General features: G+C 43.1%; 1 protein-coding gene across 10 annotated transcripts in view; it reads right to left on the bottom strand.

Annotated features, from left to right (window-relative positions):
• Window positions 1-25879, bottom strand: part of prdm16 (PR domain containing 16) — a 187674-nt gene that overhangs the window by 88674 nt on the left and 73121 nt on the right. For 9 of the 10 annotated variants that reach the window (XM_031286468.2, XM_036008261.1, XM_031286465.2 and 6 more), the window contains exon 3: window positions 458-508. In XM_031286468.2, the coding sequence (XP_031142328.1) occupies window positions 458-508 (51 nt within the window). The remainder of the gene's footprint in view (window positions 1-457; window positions 509-25879) is intronic. The other variant, XM_031286467.2, reaches the window with a different exon arrangement.

Here is a 25879-nt window from a genome sequence, read left to right as displayed (position 1 = left end):
TTCTTCGTTCAAGCTTTTGTGTGCTCAGCTGAAGCTTTTGTAGGAAGAAAACTGAATACTAATACAAAATATTGTATTATATTAATATAGCTACTGTATTTAAAAAAATGCACCAATCAAAACATGCAGATGATCTTTTTCTGTACACTAGAAAAACTCTCAAACAAACCTGCAGCTGGGCGTGCATGTTTGAAGATATTTAGTGTATGTGTGCTCGAGCAGAGCCAGAGGAGTTGAGAGTAAACATACATTGTCTTACAAATACAGACATACAAATGAAGAATAGTTGTTCTGCTTTTTATGTGTGCTATAAACTGCCTCTTTATAACTTCACCCTCATAATGACTTTTGATACCTTTGGTGTATAGGTAACCCAGTGGGATAGTTGTCATGCAGGACAGTGGTACAGAAACAGCCAGGATACATAAAATAGCATAAACAGGTGTAACTCTCCTACCTTTTTGATGCAGCTATCAGGGGAGGCTTCATCATGGTCATTCATCATCTGCTAAGAAAACAAAAACAAAAATATATACATTGATAAATTGCTTAATGGTACCAAAAACCCACACCGATATTCACAACTCATTAATAAAAATAAAAAAGGGAGGCAACAACATTTGATTTGATTGAGAAGAAAGTCTATTTATTAAAGCAATGAAAGAGAATATTGATTCCTGCGCTTCACAAGACCTCTGCCATGGGTTGTGACCATCGTCGCTTGATGACACAAGTAAAGGGTGTTCACAGTTCATCACACAGACCCTCTGGGTTAGAAATGTGACCAGAGGGATATAATAATGGACTGAGAGGTCACAAAAACACACACAGAAGCAAAAATAACACCACACACACACACACACACACACACACACACACACACACACACACACACACACACACACACACACACACACACACACACACACACACACACACACACACACACACACACACACACACACACACACACACTCTGAGGAATGAATGCCCCACAGATTTGACATTAATTCTCCGCTTCAGCGTTGCAGGAAATTTCGCTGAGACTGTGTCTGTAAGTGTGTGTGTGTGTGTGTATAATTAAGCCTTCAAGCAATATTTACTGAGGGCAGATGGGTAGAATGCTCCCAGTGTCTGCCAGAGGAAATGAAGGAAGTGGGGGAATGATGAAGAGATGGGGCTGCTGTGCTGCAATGAGGGAGCATTTCACATATAATGGCAACCCAGAGTCTCTCTCCGTCTGTCTGTCTCTTTCTCTGCCTTTCTGAAGCCCATTGATGGCAACTGAGGATCAAAGAAGAGATGCAGACTGTTTTCAGAGCAGTTTCAGGTGGGGTGTGGGGAGTGTGGTACTTCACTGAGTTTAAGTGAAATTAGGCCCATAAAACTTCCTCAAGCACAGAACACATTTTCTTGCTCCCTATCCTCCCCATCTGCCCTTTCACAGTAGGTGTGTTGTGTGGGTGTTGTGACAAGACTGGCTGCCTTTACATTGGAGCTGACATATTAAAGTTTGTTATTTTCTAAACCAGCCTAGCCCACCGTGATTGGGAAAGAGACATTTATCTGCTGTGGAATCTGCCATGGAAACTGTGGAGCCATTCTATCAATTCTGACATACAACAAGTTCTTTTATGCACCTTTCTATACAAGGCCTCAATTTACAGGAGGTTATTATCAATTGTGTGTATGAGCTTGTGGATGTGTGCCCTCACATGCCACTAGATTAAAAGTGTCCATATGTTTCTCCGTAAGGCTATTTATTCCACAGTAAAATAGAAAAACTGTTATCTGAAATCACAGTAGCACATAGAAGTTCACTCTCAATTCTTGTTTCTCTCCTCTAACTCAACAGTGAACCAGATAGGCCATATGTGCACTGGTGTGCCATACGGAGTGGTTTCCTACATTAAGCTGTCAAGGGATCTGTTTCTCAGCCTCAGCAAATGGGAGCAATTACACCACAGATACTTACAACAGTGTTCTCGGACTACTTACACATCATCTAAACCTTTACAGAAGCATCCTGTTCCTAAAATCAGTTTCAAACAACACAACAATATGTCATCCCCCACAAAAGATGCCGTATCCTTCATGGCCCTTCAAATTTGTCACATCTTTTTGACTTGTAACTGTACCCTTATTTTAAAGATGTGGAAATAGAGTGGCGGTGTGCAGTAAGTTTCATCAAAATCTGATTGTGTGTCAATAATGAATGAACAAAAGCTAAGGAGTTTGGTCTGCTTTTTTCTGTTTTTATAAAACTCTTTAAACTTTATATTACATTGTATCGCGTGTTCATGACTCTAAATTCACATTTGTGCATTTTAGGTTTATATCAGGTTCATAGGGATGAGAAACGAGAGACCAAAGAGTAAGTGAATACAAGTGATTAAAAGTGTGCAGGAACCTTTGATCTCTTTGCAAATTATGTTTAAAATTGCTGTCTAGTTGCTGCAGAGTTTATTTATCAGTAGATAAGAACTCTGGACTCTATGCAGCATCTTGTGAGGATGCGTATGTGTATGTATTTCTCAGAGCGAGATAAATGGTTGTGCTTTTTTTGTAAAAAAAAATAGCCACAGATTAGGAAGTGCTGGCTTGAACAAATAAAAGAGACCGATTACAAAATGTCTTTTTTGCCTAAAACTAACTTTTATTTTCAAAGGTATTACTGTGTGGTAAAGTATTTCGGGATGACTATTTAGTAGAAAGAAAGACAAATTAAGTTAATGTATCTGCTCTATAAGTAAAAATGTGCTTGTCAACTTTAAACATGGCGACTTAGATAGTGAAAGAGAGAGAGAGAGAGAGAGAGAGAGAGAGAGAGAGAGAGAGAGAGAGAGAGAGAGAGAGAGAGAGAGAGAGAGAGAGAGAGAGAGGACTTCCCCTTTCTTGTAATGCACAAGACCAGCTGCAACAGTTTACAAAACCAACAGCTTGGCTGCGTCGTCTAAAATGCTACCAGGCGTTCAACAACTATAGGACAATTTCTGGACTTTCCCCCTGCTCTGTTCAACTACATGCCAAGTGTAAATATGTGTGTGTATCAAATTGTGCAAGAGTAACCTGAAACTGTAGAAGACATGCAAACAGACATGAGTGGTTTTTACTGATGCCTTAATGTCTTTCAGCTTCAGGTGGGGGGTCGGGACAGTGCATGCTTTCTATCATCCAAACCTCAGTTTTGGGCCCAGAAACACCGAGCTGACTGTCAGGAAAATGCTAATTATAAAGCTTCCTGGCTTTGAATTCTATGTAATTGTAATCCAAATTGTTTGCCTGTTGAAAAGTTACCCAACGAGGTTTTCTTTTTGTTTGTTTTTTGTTAAAAGATCGTAGTGAACAGGGTTTCCAGGGGTGAAAAGCAAGGGCTTGTGTAATGATGACAATAACTGTAACACAAAGGCAGGTTGAGATGCTCTTTCAACACTTGCATACCGTATTGCACACGCGCACACACACACACACACACACACACACACACACACACACACACACACATACACACACACACTCACAGAATAGCCTAGCCTGGCAGCAGGACCCCGTCAAGCAAATAAATAAGCTATTAATTAGAGAAGGAAAATGTGATTGGCCACTGACTGGCGGTGCTATGATTTATTGCACGTGTCACCGTCATCTCAAAGTGACTTTTACTCTTGGTTGGTGAGACAGGTCCAAATAGAGACTGGCCTATGTTGAGAGGGATAGATTTTCCACTACACAGAGAGAGGTAAAATTGTCCATTTGTTCTGTATCTACCCTGCTGAATGCTGACATGTCAATATGTCTTATGGAAAAGAGAAAACACTGAAGCGAGGGTAATTAGAAAGTGTGTGTAAGTGTGTCTGGGCACACAAACTTCTCTCTCTGGCCCATATGACCTCAAACATAAACAAATCTAGTCGTGGCTTGATGAAAGTGCAGCCACCTGCAGAATCCTTCCACCAAGAGCTGTCCAGACCCTCATTAGGGGTGTGCGTAAATGTGTGTTTGTGTATGTGAGAATGTGTGTGTGTGTGTGTGTGTGTGTGTGTGTGTGTGTGTGTTTATGTGTGTATCTCACCGTGTCTGTGGTGTGTGCTTTCACACTAGGCGGGATGGAAAACCCCACCATTATTAGTGTTTCATAGCACAGCTTTTGTTATTGGACAGAGTCAGGAGTTTTTCAACACCACTTTAGCACCATTCGTATTGACATGCTATGATGACCAAGCGGACAAAGAAAACACGACGTGGGGAGAGACACTCAGTGAGTGGACTGCCTCATTGTTTTTACAAGACCTGTCACAGCCTAAAAGACATGATGGAGCGAAATACCTCTCAGTTTATTTCCAGAACTCATTTAACGTGAAAAAACAGAAGAAATGCCGCATGAGGGTTTTCTGTATAGGGCCCATAAAGCGCATATGGTGGTTTTGCATGTACAACTCAAGTCAAACCTTCATAGACTAATCCACACATCATGACTTCTAGTCACACCGATGAGAAGGTTGAGTAAGTAGCCATAGCAACTAGAGTAGGACCTTAACAAAGCTCATCATCATCCTCAGATGCGAGGAGAAGAAGAGGGCCCCACTTGGAGGTTTGAGCCGTAGGAAAATGTTAGCATTCTGTTGCCAAAAACAATTCTCCACAACTCTGGATAATATGAGGCAATACAGCAACACAGCCCAATGGATGGCTGCGGATGTCACAAAGCCACAAGTTTCCAAAAAGAACCAGCAGCAAACAAACCTCAGGGCTTTTTGAACCAGGTCCCTGACTGACAACCCATTGGCTACAAGAGCCACACCAAGAAAGCCACAAATTGAAAGTTTTGCTACGCATTTATTGGGACCTTTTGCTGCTTTTTGGCACATTGACAGGATTTCATTGTGGTGGCAGAGCCCTGGACGGGTTATTGATCTTTTTGACGTATAGATGGGAGAGGAAGCGGTCTTTCACTGTGGGCCATGTTAAATAATAAACTGCAGAGAAAGTGTATTTGTGTCAGAGAGCAAGAAAGAAAAAAAGAAAGAAAAATGAAAGGGGAGGCTCTGTTTCTCATTGCTGGAGACTTTAAAATAGGACCCAACCATCATGTCAGACATGATCTAAACAAATGGATGTGACTTCTCTGACTCCCAGATACTGCCAAATCTGATCAGAACACTTAACAATCAATGAAACAGCACAACTGCTCCAAAAAAGGAGAAACATAAATAGGGATATCAAGTCTCCAGTGTTTTTCTCTGAGGTCTCTTGCTATCATTTGAACTCCCTGATAACAAACCTTTTACGCGTTCCTGCCAGAGACTGTTTGACTAAGGATACACGTCTGATTCAGTCTGCTTTTTAGCATTAAGTCAGATGGTGCCTGGTTGTAGTTCCAAGTCCTTTCTCTGGCTTGTTCTTTAAAAGGGTGTAAAATGGAGCTATTTCAGGACTTCCCAGAGATAGGGGCCTTGACAGCTGACCCAAAACAAGACCAGAGCTACAACTTCTTAAAAACATGCCTCAACAATGAGGTTGCTCACTGAGCTTAAGTAGGGAGGTGGGGACACTAAGGCAGGAGAGGAAGAAACAGGGTAGATATATGCACTGCTAAATACCAGGAAACTGGGTATCCATCAGATAAAACATATTCATAATGACTTTAATAACCGGAAGACTTGAGGTGCTTTGGCCAAGGCAAACATCAAGGGGAGGGCTGATAGGAAACTTTCTCTCTTTTGCTCCCTCTCGTTCTCTGTCTTAGTTGATAAAGAAGGTAATTATGAATATAATCACTGTTTGGTTCCTTATCTCCATCTCCACTTTTCTGTGAAGTTATATGTGAGAAAATTATATAGTTAATTGGTTAAAGCAAAAGAAACTTATGCCAAAGGAATGCATGAGATGCCATTGTCTGAAAGAAAAAGATTAGATCAGATTAGCTTGACACATATCACACCACGCTAAAGCTAACACTGTTACCCAACCCTACATCCAGATGGGTCTATGCAGGGTGCGGCCTGTGACGGAATTGAGAACTGTTGGTGAGATAGAGCTTAGCGCACAAAGGTTAGATTTGGAAGGCAAACACTCAGAACTATTGTGCGACTCTGAAAACTCATGGCCACGTCTTGTCAAATACAAAATAATGGCTGTTATTTACAGAACGAGCATTGACCCTGTGTGTCCTAAGATTCTTTGTTTGATTTATGAAGAAAATGCCATAGTGAAATATCCTGCCAGGGTTTGCATACAGTATACTCTGGACAGGCTTGTCTCATCATTTCAATGTCCTGGATGATTCAGAAGTCTTGTATAGACGTGTGGTTTAGGCGCCACACATGCTTGGTACAAATGAGCAGATTAGATATTTGTATTCATACATCTGACAGTTGCAGGGTTTGAAGTAATTTCTCTGTAAGAAAGTAATGTTACAAGGTGAGGTTTGCACTTAATCAGCAAACACACCTTGGAAAAGAAGCTCACTTTCATGAAAAAAAGAGTAAGAGGAATCCAAAGGGAGGTGGAGGGAGGAGGAAGAGAGCAGGATTCTGCAAATTTATTAAAAGGGTCATATTTTCATGGGGGCCTTGTATGACCATCCATCACCTGACGTCCGAGGCCCTTTATCCTTTTAGGGCCGTTGACTCTGAACTTGATATCGACAGAACCATACAGATAAATTATCTGCATGGCCTTCGCTTTATTGATAAGTCATTTGGACAGATGATCAGTAATAATCATAAGTGAATAAGGGTGTGCCGATAGATCTTCCGCGAGCAGATGTTGTGACAGCCGCAGGGTTGAGGCCCAATAAATAACCCTACCTTTTGGCCTAAGAGGATTGCCTACACAGCATCGACAGCTGCTGTGGCATGCCTTTCAGATAATGATATATCACGTCCTCCCTCTTCATTTTGATAAAGGTTGCAGTTTATCGATACGTGGTAGCAGGAAGAAAAATAATATTGCCGTATTTCTAATGATCTCCTATTCTTCCCATGACACATATTACCTCTGAGCAAGCAGGGGGTTATGGGAGTTTAAGATTTAGGGTCTTGACTTGAGGGCATATAGATTGAATCAAAGGTCATGCCATGGATACTTTTCATTTCACATACATCAGCGGAAAGAGATGTCTGCACAGCCTATGCATATATGAATGTTTACATTTATGCACTACATAAATCTGATATTGGCTTTTCAGTTCAGCAATGTCATATGTTTCATATCTCCATTTCCCCTTGCAAACTACATTTGTGTATTTAGAAACATACACCAGACCACACTGTCTGTCCCTCTGTCTAGTGCCAATATGAATCCCTAATTCAAACCAGGAATTCCTTCAGGTAGGTAGAAAAGGACACGGAAATACAGAGAGGGAGATCTCTCATCGCATCAGGGGCTTTTCTGGACAGCAGCCACTGAGATATTGTCACGTGACGACGGATAACTGGCGAGTAAATTGCATATCGTTTATCGAGGTCCGGCTAAATATTTACACCCTTTGCATATTTCAACATAAACAGAGGGGTTTTGGTAGCTTTTCATTCCTCCACTCTCCCTCTTTCTTCAAATCCAATATATGTACAGAAAGGACAAGCTGGCTTAAACAAGAAGACTGGATGTGGACCGCAGTTAGACAGAGTGCATGACAGAGGGAAATGAGGAGACAGGAAAATACATTTTGAGAAAGCTAGTTTTTGCTTCAGAGAGTGCATTTGTTTTGTATCTATACTCTATACTAGGCACCCCCCTGCAAATACATCCTGTGGCTTTCTGCATTTTTGACCACACACACACACACACACACACACACACACACACACACACACACACACACACACACACACACACACACACACACACACACACACACACACACACACACACACACACACACACACACGGAGTTTGGGCGCGGGCCCAAACATAGAAGTGAAAAGTCTCTAGTGACTTGGAGGCTAAGTGCATGTAAATATGGGTCAGTGCTTGGACAAGCAGGGGCTTTCTTTAGGGCTTCAAGGGTTTATACCAAGGTCAAGCCCTACAGACGATGATGATGATGATGATGATGATGCTTAAGAAGGCCAACAAATAGCCAAAAGCTATGCCAAAGCCACGCCGAGTGAGTTGCTGATGAGATTTCTCCAGCAGATAAATAAACAAGGCCTGATCGTGGATTTCCTGCTTAGGGGTGTGAGTGTATTTGTATGCAGCAGAATTCATTGGAGATATGAGTTTGATCTGAGGCAAATTATACACATACTAGAACCGTTACATAATTACAGTAAAAACAGTTATGCGGATAAATGATCAAACACCTTCCACAGCTCCTCTGTCTTCTGTACACTCAAAGTACGGTATCGACTTAGTTTTAGCCGGTCTTAACTCTGTCAATGGTCTTTTTGTACTGGTATAGCCTCTGTGTTTACAGGGAAGACTTAGAGTTTAGATGTTAGGTCATCAGTAGGACAGAGGTGAATGGTGTGGTGTGTGCTGAGGAAAGAGTAAACAGATCCTAGTGTTCATAATACACTCTTTGTTAAGCTACATCCACACTAAAACGTTTTTGTTTTAAAACGCATAACTTTTACTACATTTACACCTAACGTCCACACTACTCTTACGTTTTAGAACTCTTGAAACTGAGATCTTTGAAAACGCGGCTGAACCCGTTTTAGTTTGAAAATTCCAGGTTTGGGATTTGGTCTGGACAGGCAGTTACCCACGTTCGCCTTCCTGATTGGGTCTTATCAGTCAACAGACTCTTTTCCAGACGCAAACAAACAACATCAGCCTTGACTACCAGTGGTTAATTCCACATGGATAACGAATGCCGTTTCTGACCTTGTTGTTAATGCTAGCAGCTGTGCAGTTGAATTCTGCATTTTATAATGCTACTACTGCCTACATGCGGAAGAGACAAGCTATTATTTGAGCAATTTGCAACAATTCCCATGTCCAGCGGCGTTATCAGCCTTACACCGTGTTTATACCAGCATGTGTATGTCCATTGTAGTGAATGGTCTGTGATATGTGTTTTCAGGTGTGTTTGTATGGAGGGAGATTAGTTCTGAAACTGTGCTACAACGGCCGTGAGAATGGAGATCGTTTTCGTTTTAAAACTGAAAATGAAAACGTAGTAGTGTGGATGTAGCCTTAGATAGGTAGTCCATGTTTTTAGTTGTTTTTATTGCACCAATACACTTGAACACACTCTTTTCCAAATGTTTTATTAACCGAAACAAACGTAAATGTAAATAACTGAGACATACTGAACGCTGCATCTGTTAACATGACGCTGTCCTTTCTTTTACTGAAACTGATCAACCGTAGGAATAAAAAGTGTGTTTCTGCATTATATGATTGATTTGGGATTCTGCAATGCCATCAACAGGTTAAGTCAAAAACTTCAATCAAAAGATTTTTTTAAGGTTTATTATAAACGAGTACCACTAACTGAAGCACGTACACGATATAAATACCAACAATAATAACGGCAGCTTAATAGTTCTAATGGCTGCTATTAGCATGTGTATTATTTTGAGTATGATGTGGAGATAAAACACAAAAAGCATTTGTGTTTAACAAATTGACTGTAACTAGCGCACTGTTTATCCTAGTGATTTCTTCTGGTGGCCAATCAGATTATTTGCACGGTGGAAACCGCTCTGGAAAGACGAGAGCAGTTAAGCCAGCTGCTACTGCCAAAAGATACTGTCTGGACATACTGGCTACAAATGGTTTCTTTCACTATGGTGGCCAGTGAGGAATACATTTTGCATGGGGTATATGCAAAGAAAAAATGAATGCCAAATGCATATAATGGCCCCTAAATCATGATGACTGGTTATTTTCAAATTCTGTTCTTCCACCATTTATTCAACAGTCCTTCAAACTATAACAACTGGAAAATGAACAATATAACAGCTGTCCTGAGATTAACATAGAATTTTGTAAATTGCCACATTTGGCAAGGCAAGGCAAGTTTATTCATAGAGCACCTTCTCATACACAGAGGTCATTTAAAGTGCTTTACAGGCAGAACAGCAACACAAATATACAATGAGATACATGAAAGGACAGACACATTTTATAAAGGTACAACAAAGCTAAAACCAAATATATTAAAATAATTAAAAGGACTATAAAACAAGACCAAGTAAAAGCTCTGGAAAAGAGAACAGTCTTTAACTTAGTTTTACAAATGGTTACAGTTGGCGCATGTCTTGGATCCAACGGAAGGTGATTCCAGCAGTGGGCAACATAATGGCTAAAAGAAGTTCTACCACACTTGAACTCTGGGCACCACTATTGACCAGTCCCTGCTGATCTGAGAGACCTACCTGGCTCATACTCAGTAAAGATCTGCAATATATTTTGGGCCTAGACCATTGAAGGACTTATATGCAATAAGTAGGGCCTTGAAATCAATTCTAAATTTAACTGGAAGCCAGTGCAGGGACTTAAGGATTGGAGAAATGTGCTCTCTCCTCTTGGTGTTGGTCACTATTCTAGCAGCAGCATTTTGAATGGGTTGCAACTGTCTTATTGTCTTCTTGGGAACACCAGTAAGATGCATATTACAGTAGTCTACCCTACAGGATAAACAAAAAACCAAAACTAAATTACATACTCCAAAGTACTGAAAAATACACTCATTCAGAGAGCAGCAACAATTCCAAACACCACAGTAACATTGAGAAATGATTGATTGAACCCATTGTGCAAATTAATCCGCCACCATTCTGCTCTCATTGATTTGCTCAGTCTAACATTTGCTACACAGCAACCTCTTTGGGGCTCCCATGCTCTGTGTCCAGTTTTTGTTCTCTTTCCAACCCTCCCTCTGTCTTTCTTTACACACACTCTATTTATCCTTGCTCTCAAGAGATAGCAACATTATCAACACGAGAGCTGTCTCCAAGTCCACAGGATCAACCCATCACCTCCATAATAAATGTCAAGCGGTCATGATTTATGCAGCTAATGAAATTGATTAGTTGGCTACAATGTTCCAGAACATTGTAATTGCGTGATTCACTACTGTCCTGTGTACTCAGCTTGCTTGAAAGATCAACGTCTGTGTGTCTGGGATGAAACCAGCACTGGGTGGTAAAAACAGGTTGTGAGACATCTCGTCAACCACCGCTTGACAATGATACAGTTGCATCTTTTGAGCCTCTGTCATCAGTCTTTATGGTTTGACCTTGAGGACTCTTCGGAGAAGATATAATTGAGCGGAAATAATGTAGCAGTCCCACTCCCTTGTACAAAGGCCATTGTGTGATGTTTTTGCCATCAAAACCCCAGATGAATTGAAGTGTCACTGACTTTGATAATTTCAGGGATGGTCTCAGACTTCAAAAGACTGCGTGGTAATGATGTTGCAAAAGCGATGATATGATGCTGCTGCCTATCCTGGGGCACTGAATGGAAAAAACTGTGTACAACAGTGGACTTTGTGGTGCAAGACACTGCCAAGTAGAATTTGAATATCTGACAGATACCTCATTCCAAAGTTCAACCTATCTTATGAGATATTAACCAAGTACCGTTACTGTGCATCAATACAAAAGGCCACAATTTTTAGCACTCTGGATCCATCATGGGTGTGTCAGACTGCCAAATGCTCAATACTTTGTCAAAGACAAAACACACCTCTAATATGCAGGTTAATGCAAATATCCATTCAGTTGACCTTCGGGCTCATCACAAATGAGTTTATTAGCTGGGCCATATAAGGTGAAGGCCCTTTACAACCCTGTTAGTGTGAAGCAGAGACTATCTCTGTCACTAAGATTGATGTTCCCCGGCTTATCGAGTGCTTCCGTTATCAGCAAAAACCTTCAGCAAAGGATACTAAGTCACATTTGCACACACTCAGACTTGAGACTCATCAAACTTCACAGGTCTTTATCATCGTCATCACCAACTGTTAAAACTCTTATCGTTATTGTCTTCATCGGTGTCAGTGATACCAGTTTCCTTTTTAATGTGGAGCTGTCATCATCATTCTGGCTGTTAGAATAACAAAGGTATGATATGTACAGATAGGATGCTCTGCCGTGCTCTCTGAACCCTGGTTTATAGCTGTCTGTCTGTCTGGCCAGTCCATGGGATGATGACAGATGACTTTATTGGGGGAGTTGCATGGTCACAACTAGGAGCCGGGACTTTCCATTAGTCATCTAACTAGAGCAATCAGCATGGAAAATGTTTGCGAACACCCTCTTGACCCTTTTTTTGTTGTTTTTATCTCTGCAAACCCAGAACGTAAGCTATTCTTCGCCCACGCCTTCAAAAAAGACCAAAACAACAGGGAAGAAACTGATTTTTGGAGCCGTTCACTCATTAAATTTCTTCTCATTTTGGCCCCTGCAGTTGTAATAAATGACTTAGGGAGAGAGTTATTGGACAGAGGAGGAGGGAGGGCGAGGGGCGAGCTTGGTGAGAGGAAACTTATCTGTCCTTGGGCTGTGGGACAAAACACAGTGCCGGCTTTATTCAGCGTCTCGGCCCTGACGTTAAGGAACGATGACACACTCCTCCAGGCCCACATTAATCTTTAACAGTGTGATTTCTAAAATAACACCAGTGTTTTCCCTAAGGCACGTGGGGAGAGAAGGCCCTGTTCAGTCCTGCCGAGCTCCGTCAAGGTTTTTTTTTTCCTCCACACTGTTGTCCAACATTGGAGAGCAGAGAGCAGGGGAAGGGGTTGCAGAACTAAAAAGGACAAGAGTTTGAACTTAGAGAAAAGAAGAGCCAGAGAGTATGTGGAGAATAAAGTGGAGCTGAAGCGGATTTGGTGCAACGTCACCAGATGTTAAAAGCCCTTGACCTCACTTACTCACCCTGACAGTTGCAGCTCCAGTGGCTCCCTCGCGCCACACATTACTGTTGTTAACAGTGTTATCACAGGGCTGCCCTGGGCAAGATAAAGACTGTGGCTGCTGATGGGCCTTAAATGAATGAGGGACTGGCTGCAGACACATAGACAGAGAGGAGTGTCAGTCAGCTTGCCTCTGGTTAATGACAGTGGAGAGATAGAAGCTGAAACAACATTTTGTGGGGAACTGTGTGTGTTTAACAGCAGGCTGTGAAAAGGGAGAACGGGAGAAATAGGACAGTGTCACTAATGTTGTTTGGGTTTTGGGAGCCAGACAGGAATCTCTCTTTCTCTCTCCCTATCAGGGCCGAGGGAGGTAGCTGCTAGTAACCATTACACAGCGTGATAGCGCTGCAGCTTTGAGGTTTCCCATTGGGACAAGCAGAGTGCCTCGTAAGGCACAAAAAAAACGATGGAAGATCAAGTGAGCTGATTCTGACAGATAACCGAAGCCAAAACCACTAGCTTATAAAGCCAATGGATTCTTGCACACATATTGTCTCACCAAATAGCATCTCTCTCCCTTTATCTCTTTTCACCCGCTGTCCAGATAAAGTATATCTTGTTTCACAGCATTTTCAATTCAGTAGATGTAAGAGTGATAGGAGTGCTCTCTTTATATGATTTTTTTAAGACTTCTTTGAGGCTGTTAAGCTGTCAGATAGGCTTATCCTTTCCGTACCATCCAATAACTTCCATGTGCGTTTCGTTCCTCCTTCCTCTGTCTCCTTTCCGCTGAGTGCTCCACACAGTATACAGAAGGTCGGGCCAAGGCTAACATGTATCTATAATGTGTTCGTCTCAGGCAGCCCCCTGAGGAGTGGAGCGCTGCTCTGGCTCCTTGGCACAGCGGACAATGTGGGTGTTGTGTGGAGGAGCTGGCTGGCTGTACACTCACAGACGAGTCAATCTGGGGCCACTGCTGAACTGCTGCCTGTCCTGCTGCTTTAGTGCCTCAATAAGACCCCTCTTCACTGATTTAAAAAAAAAAATTGCTTCCCTTATTTGTTTTGCATTAATTTAAAAAAAAATGACTTAACTTTTTTTTTTTCTTCTACTCCTCATGCTGGATTTGTTCTGTTCTCACCCCTCACACTCAGTACAGCATGCTTTCTTTTATGGGCTTGTGTGTGTGTGCCTACATGAGAGTACTCCTTTTCACAGTGCTGACACCCGGCAGATTGAGACATCAGGCGCCTGCTAGCTGTGGTAAATTAGCCATTCTTCTCAGGGACTAATTGGAAATCTAAATGTTTTGCAGGGGGAGAGAAGAGCTGTGAAGGAATGCGGTCTGCCTAGGAGCGGAAAATCAGATTACAGATTTTTTTTTCAATATTTCTATTCAATGATAATTTATATGAATTTACTCTGATCATCGCTAGGTTGAGGGAAATTGCAAAGAACAAAACATATTTAGTGAACAGTGGATACTGGAATGCAGTGAACAATTTTTATCAAGAAGCCTTTGTGGAGACATATTCCCATCCTGAAACCCTTTCCACTTTTAATGAGCAAACACTCAAAGCTCTGAATTAGAGGCAAATGCATTTCCATGCATAATGACTCAACCAAAAAAAAAGAAAAAAAGCATTAATTACAGTGCCTACATCTACATAATTCAGAATAAAATATGAAACAAAAAATGCCACTAACACTAATTGACTAATTCATCACAGGACCTTGTTGGTAAATGTTCTTCCCTGCATGAGTAGTTTCAGTAAAATGAAAACATTTGCATAAAGGTTTGAGGACCGCCAGGTGCCACTAAACACTGAAAAGTGAGACAAAATATTGTTAAACAACAGCATTTCTTGATGTAATAATTATGAATACCTCTTTCTTAACCGTTCAGTAAGTCAGTCAGTTGTGTTAAAATAAAAATAAAAAGTGGATCTCTTCTTTAAGAAAATAATGACATGCAAAACACGTTGTTGCACAGCTGCAATTTATGTAGTCTGTTGTGTCCTAAAATTGTTGCGAAAAAAGATTTTAGCTTTGACATTTTATGTGATGTTTTAAAACTAACAAAAACAGCACAACTTTGCTAAGTTTCCTGGCAAGCATCATCTTCAAAGTATCTTGACAAGTCAAAGTGGTGTGACTTTGTTCTTTATAAGCAGACAGTCCTGTGAATGTGGCCGAAGTCTGGCCCGTGCACAGTTATGGGCGGTACTCCCCGTTGTTGGGGGTGAGTTTGAGGTGCTGGGAAAAAGGGCTTTTGCATTCACAGTAAATGAAGCCTTGTGAGTAACCGTGGAGAGAATGCTTCTTAACTGATGAGTCCAGAGACAACTTCCCAGATCTTCTCTGCCACATGGAGACACCCACAATGCTAAAGACCTACTGCCATCTTTAGAGCAAACCACAGAAAGCCACTGAATAGCTTAGTTTTAGCCTCAGCCATGAAAACAAATCTAAACACTGTGAATTGAGTTTTGTCTCATTCTTCTTAATTGGCAGCAGCAGGTTTTTGCCTCTTTTTCTTCTCCGTTCAATATGAATAAATGCGACATGCTTCTGATCCCGGCTTTTCAGCGTATGACTGTTTATTTATCTATTTCAACTACACCCAAGGGAACAAAAGGCATGCAGAATGGCCACTGACAGCCATGTCGAATATCTCTTTCTGCCAAATCTGGCTGTTTTCTCTCACTGCTGTCACTTGATGTCTTTATGCAAGGCTGAGAGTTCACCACTATGAAAAGGGTGGGGGCGAGCTGAGTGAGTGACCCCCACAGGAGGGGAGTATTAAAAGTAAAAAAGAGAGCGAGAGCAAGGGATGGATGAACCAGAAGGCGGGAGAAAAGTAGAAGGGGGAGAGGGGGCACCCCTGCCGGGTCCCAGGCATCTCGACTGGCAGTCCCCATCTTTGCTTCAGACGGCTTTTGTCAAAGAGGGGAAAAGAGGGTCTCTTCTTCACTTTGGCATGGGACAATAGACGTTTTGTCAGTCAGGGAGGGGATGTCGGTGGGGGAGTATGGAGAGATGCTGAAAGAGGAATAAAGCCAAGGACCCATCTTCACAAGGGGTGGGGTGGCGGCGGTGGGCAGCTCTTTGGGACTGGGCAGATGTTGAAACAAGGATGATTTATTAGCCTTAGTGTCCTTGGTGGCACTTGGCCACCATCCCAGATTTAGGAGTGAGAGAGAGAGTGACTGAGACATAGGGAACAGGAGGAGGGGGGCAGCAGCTATGCATCAGAGACATCTTAATACCTTCTATGGGCATGGGGCGCTTCTAGCTCTCTGACTGTCACGGTATTTTTGCCTGATTCTCCGTAGAAAAATAACTTGGTTGGGAGTCATCTGCATCATTGAGCTGGACCTTGTCACCCAGCATTACCCTCGCCCTCCAACTCAACCTCCCCGCAACAGACCCAAACACACTGTGTGTGCTGCCATCGCTGCTGCACCACCACCATCACCACCGTTCCTCCCCTGCTTATATAAAACAACAAATTACCAAATTAACATTCCAAACAGCCCTTACTCTCCCTTCACAGTTCTGGGCAGAGACACTCTCAAACTTGCCAAAAAACAAGTGTAAAAGTGAAAGCGTTCTATGGGTGCATGTGGCTGTGTGTGTGCTTAAGTTTGTGTGTATTATGCATGCTTTGCATGCGTGTGTGGTCAGGGAGATCTCTACTTGTTGCTTCTGAGACAAAAAGTGTGTTTTTGTATGTCTTAAGCAGCAGCAGATCACTGTAGCCTTAGCCCTGTGCTGTAAACGGGAGGTGTCACATGTTTTACATCACAGCATGGCATGCCACCCACGAAGACCTATGAACCTAGTTTTGTGCGTGTGTGTCAGAAGCCACTGAACCTAAAGTGAGAAGAAATAAGAAGCATTCCTCGGTGCAAACCTTCCTTAACAGTTTTCCATTTTTTATCCTGTACAGTATGAGTTCCCCTTTCCATCCACTCAGCACATCTCTCCCTCGTCTTTAATCCAAACTCCACCCCCCACTCCCTTCACACATACGCACACATTTTCTCCCAAACTTGACCCCCCAATTTCTCTTCCTGTTCCTAAGGTCCTCTCTGTCTTTACCTCTCTTTTACTCTCTCCTCCCAGCAACATTTAATCTTGCGACTTGTTTGTCCACCCTATTTCCCAGCCCTCTGCTGACAAACTGTAGGAGGGTTGCTTAAAGTAGTAAAGGAAAGTTTGGACAGCTTTCATCAAGGGTACCCAGGGGGAAGATTGATTGGCAAAGTAATTTACTGCCCAGTGTCCGTTCTGCACTCCTCGTTCTCTACCTCCCTCCCTGCCCTTCTCCTGATCCATCCATTCATTCGTCTCCAACTCTTACAAATCCATACCTGCTGCCTGGAGGTAAATGTCTCAGTGGAAGCGACAGTGTGAGTGCTTGTGTCTGTATATGTGTGTGTCTATGACAAGGTCTGCAGGTAAGGTTGAGAGGTTGGAGTCTCGGTAACCACTGGCACAGATGAAAAAGAGTGATTGTCTTTGGGTTGACGAGGAGATTGGCTAGATGGCTGTAATAGTGTGTGTATGTGGTGTGTGTGTGTGTGTGTGTGTGTGTGTGTGTGTGTGTGTGTGTGTGTGTGTGTGTGCGTGCGCGCGCCCATGTATATACAATAGACATGTGATTTTGGAGGTCTGGGGGCGGGGGCAAGATCTTTTGACATGAATATGAGGGAGGGTCATCTATCATCTAAAGAGAAGGGTTGAGGGGTTGGAGGAAAAGGCAAGAGAAAGGAGAGAAGAGGTTGTAGGGTCAAGTCTCCATCATGCTCGCTGTCTTCTGTTCTCTCACTGTCAACCTCATGGCGACTGACCACTCAGTGGACTCCACTTCAGCCTTGCTATGGCTGTTCTCCCTCACAAACTGCCCCCCTGCCCCTTTCCACAGGGCCCCCGGAAACTTTTGTTCCATTCATTAGTACAACAAATACATACAGATGCTCGGGGAGGAGAACGCAGAGAGAGAAAGGATTTCTAAGCACATGCTCCCCCCCCCCCCAAAATGACTGATTTGGAGACAATCTGCTTCTTTGTAAACAAACGGCATGCCGAGGAGCTCATGCGAGAAGTGGTCTCATTATTCAACGTAAACGTGGACAGTTAAGTGTTTAAACAGGGTATTAGTGATAGGATGGTCTGTGATTTGCTTTACTTATTTTCAGGTTAATAGTGGAAATGCAGTATGGAAAAAAGAGCAAATAAGGCATGTGACAATTAAATGGACACCCAAGAGTAAGGGTGAACTGACAAGTGCCCATGGGACATCTAGTGGGGCTGAAAGTGCTGATTCTAAGGTTTGTGTGTGTCTTACATGTGTGAATATCATGTGAACATGTCTGAGAATGTGTCCTTATGGCTAACGTCAGCATCAACCCAGCATAATCAGGTTTAATTTCATCTGAGCAAAGCCCTGCCTCTCCCTTTCTCCTCCTTGATAGCTACAGTACGTTTGGGTTAATGACTTTTGCCTCTAAGGTGTCCATCAAAGTTTCCACATCAGCTAAATAAAAAGGGGGGGGGTCATAACACATCTATTTGCCTGGTCTGCCAAGACATGATGAAATGATTTCTTCCCCATGGAGACACATCTTGATAGGAAGAGAGACGGCCGATTTATACCAGAGGTTAATGACGAACATGGGACAATGACTGTGTGTTTGTGTGGGAGTGGTGATGAATGGAGAGAAGCAGAGAAGATGGGTCCGGGGGCACAAAGACTGGCATACATGTCCCTCCACCCCCCATGACTGCTCCATCCAAGCTTTTTTTTACTACTCAATGGCCCGTTTTCTCATGTGTATCCCATGAATTATGTAAACGACTATGGAATCCCTTTCTTCCCCTGGCCCAGAGGAAGGCTGGAAAAGGGTGGAAGAAAACAGAAGTGAGAGAAATGCCTCCTCCTCACTTTTTTTCTCTTCCTTACGTTGCCTCTGAACAACCTTTCATGTTGGCAGTGTGGGCCTGGGTTTCGGATCTGCGGCCATGTGAAAAGATGGCGGTGGCCGCTGAGTTGGTGGAGGGGGAGGGTCAGGGCACAATGACATATTCGAGGAACCGAGGAGGCAGGCAGGGAAAGAATGCCGGCCTTGTTGTTGGACAGCTTGACATTGATTAATGAGAGAGAGAAAGACACAGAGAGAGAAAATAAGAAGAGAGGGGTGGCATTGGTATAGTATGCCAGACAGGGGGGGAAGTTGGACTCTCATAGGGGTGAGAGACTCCGGAAGAGCCCCAGGCTGCACTGCTGATCAGGAAGAGGGTGGCTGCAGTGTAACACCGCCCATCAAAAAATGTGTGTGTGTGTGTGTGTGTGTGTGTGTGTGTGCCTGGTGATACCCTGACTATTTAGCCTGAGGGACTTGTCTGTCTTTTCTCATACACAAAAACGCATGTAGGCACACACAATTCAACGTGGGTCACATCAATCCTCATCCATCAAAGTGCTCCTAAAAGACTGCCATCATCATCATCATCATTATGAGTTGCTTTGTTGTCACTTTGTCACACACATTTAAGAACCTCAGCTGCTCCATGGAAAGGGAAAACAGCAATCATCTCAACTCTACAGCGCATGGACCTTGTTGCTGAAGTTCATAATCTATTTATATTATATGCTTGCTGTGAAACGACTTCTATGTTATAGCTTAATTCTGAAAATGTTCATTGAAACTTGTATCACTTTTACACCTGGATTTTTAGAAGCAAGGAGGGAACTGACAACTTTCACCAGCCACCGTTTAAGTCTACAGTGAGTGTTTGATACTAAGAAGGCAGGTTTGGGGTTGGAGTATTACTTTAAAATCTGCTACAACACATGTTAAAAGTAGCAACACTACTATACTTTTGGTACTCTTTGTAAAGTACTGTAACTCTTTTCAAATGATGGAAATCTTTATTCTAATAATTCCTATCTTTTCCATCGTTCCAAATTCTCAAGTTAAATCCCCTTCCAGTCGGTGTCTATGCTGACCGAGCACTGTTGTTCTACACCAGGAGCTGCCTAGTCTGTCTCCAGCCTAGAGGGATTTCAAAGCCTCTCCTGGATGTCCCAGGATCCTTTGTCTCCACTCTCATCTATAGGTAAGCACAGTGTGCCCCCCCCCCCTCCCCTCCCGCCCACCACCAGCCTCTTCAAAACTCTGCACAATAGCCAGATTTCCTCCCAATTTGCTGGTAGAGAATAGGAGGCTCAGGAACTCCTTTCAATAGCTTTGAATAGCGGGCCTAATTCAGACTCAATCTTTGGGTTTGCCAGGCCTCACCCCAACCTTAGCTGGCCTTACTTTGGAGCTCCTGACTTTGGCTAATGCTAGGGCAATCCCACTGTTGAAGGACTTAGCCTTGTGCACATTTGTGCCTCTTTGGCAAAACACAGTGGCTTGCATTTATACTTTTGTGCGTGCCAACTGATATTTTAAATCGTACTTGCCAAGGGTAAGCCAGCGGAGCACATAAGCTCTTTCTCCGTAATGTTATGCTTCACACGCGTACACTCATTTCCATCTGGGAGCTTCCCAGTACAAACCACAGGCCTCTACGGTTTGCTATCCCTGACTGGGGAGTGGAACTGGCAACTTTTTCCATCACAGCCTCACTTCTCTAACCTCAAAGTGACCAGTGCTCCTTAGACATATATGTGTGGTGAGTGTTTGTGTGTTTTTTATAGACTCTGAATTCACTCCTCTGACCATTTGTTCTACTTGACCTCTCTGCACTCCTCTCTGCCCCAATTATGCAAGCACACACATCTACTTTGCATATTTGTACTTCTTTCCCTCCTGCCACTCTTGAGGTCAGTTCTAATCAACCACCCTTCGGTTGTACACACACTGCACACACATAGACACAGTGTTCTCACCAGAGTTCCTTAAAGACGCCCACCTTCCAGGTCCAAGGACCGCTATTAAAGCAATCAGTAGCCTTCTAAGCTAGGTCAAGAGCAAGGTGCTCACATGGGGATTCTGATTTGAATTATGCAAAGGGAGGAAACGAAAAGAAGGAAGGAAATAGAAAGAGGAGAGACACAGAGAGAAAGATGGGAAAGAAAACAACCTAACCTTTTGTAGTTACACAGAGGTTAAATCTTGCAAACAAGAAACATTGGTGAAACAAAAGTGAAAGTGATAAAGGTGGGCAGGTGACTTCTGATGAGACAAAAGGGACTGAAACAGTGAGGAATTTAAAAGAGTCTTAAGTCCAAAACCCTGACCTTAAGACCTGATGAAGCATTAGAAAACACGATGAGGACTGAAATGGTGGGACCACACGCAGTTTTGTGTGTGTGTGTGTGTGTGTGTGTGTGTGTGTGTGTGTGTGTGTGTGTGTGAATATGTGTCTGTGAGATCAGCTTTCCCTGTGGTCCATTCAGTGTCTAGTGGCTCAAGATATTGAGACAAGAGGAGTGAGAGGAGAGAGAATAATCTGGAAATAAGACTGGATCATGTGTGTGTGTGTGTGTGTGTGTGTGTGTGTGTGTGTGTGTGTGTGTGTGTGTGTGTGTGTGTGTTTGCGTGCGTGCGTGCATGTGTGTGTGTGCAAAAGAGACAGAGAGAGAAAGAGTCAGTAAGTGAATAGAGACAGTAAACATGGTAACTGTAGAGCTGATATAGTGGCAAGGAGGGAAATGGGACAAGTAGAATAAGTGTGCCTATTTTGTGTGAGCCTGACATTTTATTTTGTGTGTTCGTGTGTGTGCATGCACGTATGTGTGTTTATGTACTGGCTTTTTCACATTCAATAATTAAAATCAATTTAAATGTTAAAGGTATGCAGATAGTATCTGATTTGGCCCAATTTTTAGATACCATTTTGGAGTTTCTGCTTCCACCCAAATTCAATGGAGGCAAATGGAATTTCGTTTGCTAACAGCATTCAAAAATCACATTTAAAGAGACAGTATCCTAACAATTTCAAGAACTTGCTGTTAACGCTTTTCAAAAGAACAACTTTCTACAGAGGATTCAGTCCCTGAACACTATTGCTGGAAAGAGATGTTTCTTTTGAAATTTAAAACAATACCTCTCAATTCCGAGAGCACAATAAATATAATTTAATTTACCTCCAATGAGTAATTATGTTTATTTGTTTCGTTTTTTTGTCGTTTGGGTGAATTGGCACTTTAAAGAGAAGAATCTTATTCTCTAACTAACAATTGTGCAAACATCAAAATCACACTCTAGTTCAATGTCAATGTTTGGAGAAAACAAGTCTCATCAAATGATATCTTTCTGGAATGCAGCATAACAACAAAAAGAGAATAAAAATACATTTACAATTTAAAGTGAAACACCTCTATGATAGAAAATGACTGAAAATGTCACTAACTTGTAAGAAATATAAGCCGATAATTCCCCCGGTGTCCACATATGTCATTGTACGGGTGCCCCTTTATGTGTATTGCTGAGCGTTCTCTGGCCAAGCCCACCCTGCAGTGAACATAATCATGGCCCTGTCGTCCCCAGGTTAAAGGCTCACTGCTGGGTCTTCTGGCACTAATGCAGTGCCAAACTATAGGGGTCACATTAGCCCCAGCTACTTCAGCATGCATTACAGTAGAAAGAACTCTATTCCCCATTAAAAGCCACCAGCAGGCTATGATGTGGGCCTACCTGCGATGGCCTAAATGAGTGACTTAATGATAGCCGTGCTGCAGGGAAGGAGTACTCAGACAAAGAAATACTGATTGGATACTGATTTAGTGCAAGGCTCAGAGGAATGTGAGTCAGTATATCATATCCATTCTGTCACTTTTGTCACTTCAGGAATAGCAGGGGTCCCAGCTTTGAGTGGTTATTATTAGAGATCACATACTTTACGTACTTTTTGTCACATTAATACACTGTGCAGCCTGCGGTGAAACTGGCTGTGCTTTATGGATTAGACCAAAGGTAGTGTAGTGTTTCCGCTATATACATTTAGCAGCGGCGCACCACCATTACAAAATTGTTGCTGCCATTTCTTCAGCATTTTATGAAAGGTCATAAAGTCGAAATTACACAACTCTGCAGAGCCGTCTGCTCCACTGAACTCAAGCAAACAGTCATCTGCTCTAGAACTAGAACAGTGACAGGACGTTATCACTCGCGAAGTCATGACAACCAAATAAACAACAGCACGAGTACAGTATTTTCTCCTCAGGCAAAGTGACAAACTGCAACAAAAACCTCAACGGCTGTTTTACCATGAACACCGCACTCACACGGGTCCCGTGAAATAAGACAGCTACAGTAGCTTGGAAAATATCGTTAAGGGGACTGAGTTTAATGAATGTATTGTCTATCAGACCACAGATGAGACAAGAAGCTAATGTTAGCGAACCCTGCGGTCCCTCTGCTTTTGACTCCCCGCTGCATGAGACGTTGTATACCCCCGACATGAGGACTATGGTTAACTGCTCCTCAGATCTCTGCATGGTAAACAGAGACAGCTAGCGCGACTATCTTTCCAATCTGAGCTTCCTCTCGCACGACTAAAACAACTTTTGAATGTACACGTTCCACCAAAACAAGTTCCTTCCCGAGATTATTTTGCAGCGGCTCTGTGCAGAGCTTAGCGCCGCCCATGACGATTGTGATTGGTTTAAAGAAATGCCAATAAACCAGAGCACGTTTTTTCTCCCATCCCGGAATGCTATGTGGACTAGCCAGACCCTCCTCCACAGCGCTGTGGAGGAGGGTCTGGCAAAGCGAGATTAGTGGGGATGCATAGCGCTCAAAACCAACATTAAAAAAAAACTTAGTGTTCTTCAGGAATGTTCACTACCCCCATTCAAAATGAATGAAAAGACCTGAGTTTTCACCGCACTGTCTGACGGACGACGCCAGCAATGTGAATGCAGCTTAATTCATTCTGTATGTTGATTTGTGTTTATTTAAGTGAAAAAACACAAAACACCTGTGGGTCATTGTAAGATTACTGGAGCTCTGTTCATCTTTCTATGAGTTCATCTATCTAGCAGACCAGGAAGAAGGCCCACAACATCTTAGGGGACAGAAATCAACTCCAGCATTCCCCTGGGTCCATCAGCAAGGTCAAGTGCACAGCAAATAGGTTCAGAAACTCCTTAGAGTCTGGGGCCATATGGCGGGTAAGCAGCATGATTAATGAGAAATCTGGGCTGATATTAGGGTTAATTGACTGTGTTAGTCACCCCTTGGATATGGCATTTCTTGTCCTTTGACTACTAGTGTTGACAGTAGAAGTTACTAAACAGACTTGGCAGAGTTACAGTCCTTTTAATGACTGTGGTTGTAGTTATGATTCATACTTCCTTTTTAACTGTAGTAGTCAACCAAACACGAGTTTCTTCAAATTCACTTTCTCTGTGCATGTACTGATCTTTCTCCCCTAACTCCATCCCGCCTGTATCTTTCTGTGATGCCTTATTCTCACCTTAAGCAAATATACTAATGAGAAGTTGAACTCAAATGAACTCGGTGAATTGTAAATGCCTGATTCCATTAAGTGTTTATTTGAAATAAGCCCGGCAATTGCAGCAAAACGTGGACATCTTAAGTCATTCATATAGATTTTGGTTCATCTCAGCGGACCTTTAGAGAGAAACTGGGCGTAAACATCCACGAAAACTTTCTCAATGGATGTTTGTCTCCATGCTGAGGGGTGTGGGAAGAGAGGGTGAGTGTGTCCCAGCAGCGGAGATGAGAAGAGGGTAAGTGAGCCATGTAGAGGAAGCCAGAGGGTGAGTGGTGATCTGTAAGACGATACCCTGCTACCTTCCCTGACCCCCCTGTCGGGCCACTCTGTTACCTGGACAAGATGGAAGGTATTAAGTGGCCCGCTGTCCCGCTAGGTTGAGTTGCTGATCCGCTAGCCAGAGAGGAAAGCCAACCCCTACTCCCATCTTCACTTCAGTGGGAGCGTTTGTTTTGATTTTTGTCCTCTCTTTCTCACAGACAAACCTGAGAGGCCCAATTTATCTGGGATAGAGTGAGGGGAAATAGGGCGCCTTGCCACTTGAATACTAGAACTTTAAGCCGGCAACGGTTCGCCGACTCTCTCTGCCAATGTCTTCCTTGACTGTAATGCAATGCTGACAAACACAGAACAACAGAGGGCTTTTGATAATACATGAATGACAATTTATGAATAATAGATCATGATACAATCATATCATTGTAGAAATTTGGAATCAATGACTGAATATTCTGGTTCTTTGATGGATTTGGCATCCGAAGAAAAAAAAGCAGATGAAAAGCCATCACTTCCACCATGATTTTTTTCCCCCTTTTAAAGTAGGGGACATCTCTAGGTTTCCTGTGAGGAGTCAACAATGTGTGCTGGTGCCCACCCACATCTTTAGGCCAGGCAACACAGGGACTGCTGAGAGAACAGGAGGAACAATTTGCTCATTCTCAACCAAGACATGGGGGCTTTGGACCAAGGGAAAAAAAAGACACCCAATATCCAAAATCCCTCTCTCAGGGCCATCATGTGAAGAATTCCCCCTCTTCTCCTCCTCCCGTGCCCTCCCTCCCTTCTTTCCTCTTCTCTTCTCTTCTTTTCTTTTTTAATCAAGCCGTCTGGGGTTGTCAGGTCTTTTGAGACGAGGACTCCCAGCCATGTGAAAAGTTAATCCCTTGTGGGCCTTCTTCTCCGCGGCGCTCATCTCCCTGGGAACACTGGTGGTGGCTTGCAGGCAGGTGGTGGCGGGCGGGGGGAGGTGAAAAGGAGGAGGGATGAAGGGTGGGATAAACACAGCACCACCCTGACCAACAGGGCAGATTCTGTCCAATCCTACATTACTGACACTGAAGCCCACACCTGAACGTAGGGAGTGGTATGCCCCTGTCCCTCACCACATCCACCCCCCCGCCCACACCAACACCCTGACTCTACACTAACAAAACGTTCCACCCCTCTTCTCCACCATCCTGCCTCCCTCCACCCACTCTGTCTCAATCCCCAACTCCAAGACCTTTTGATGAGGTTCCCTGCCTGACCGACATACGGCTGGAACAGAGAGCAGAGAGGATTTGCTGCGTGGCGAGCTAGTCGAGT

Source organism: Sander lucioperca, chromosome 12, assembly GCF_008315115.2.
Source record: "Sander lucioperca isolate FBNREF2018 chromosome 12, SLUC_FBN_1.2, whole genome shotgun sequence".
Lineage (NCBI taxonomy): Eukaryota > Metazoa > Chordata > Actinopteri > Perciformes > Percidae > Sander > Sander lucioperca.
This window is presented reverse-complemented; position numbering and strand designations above follow the sequence as displayed.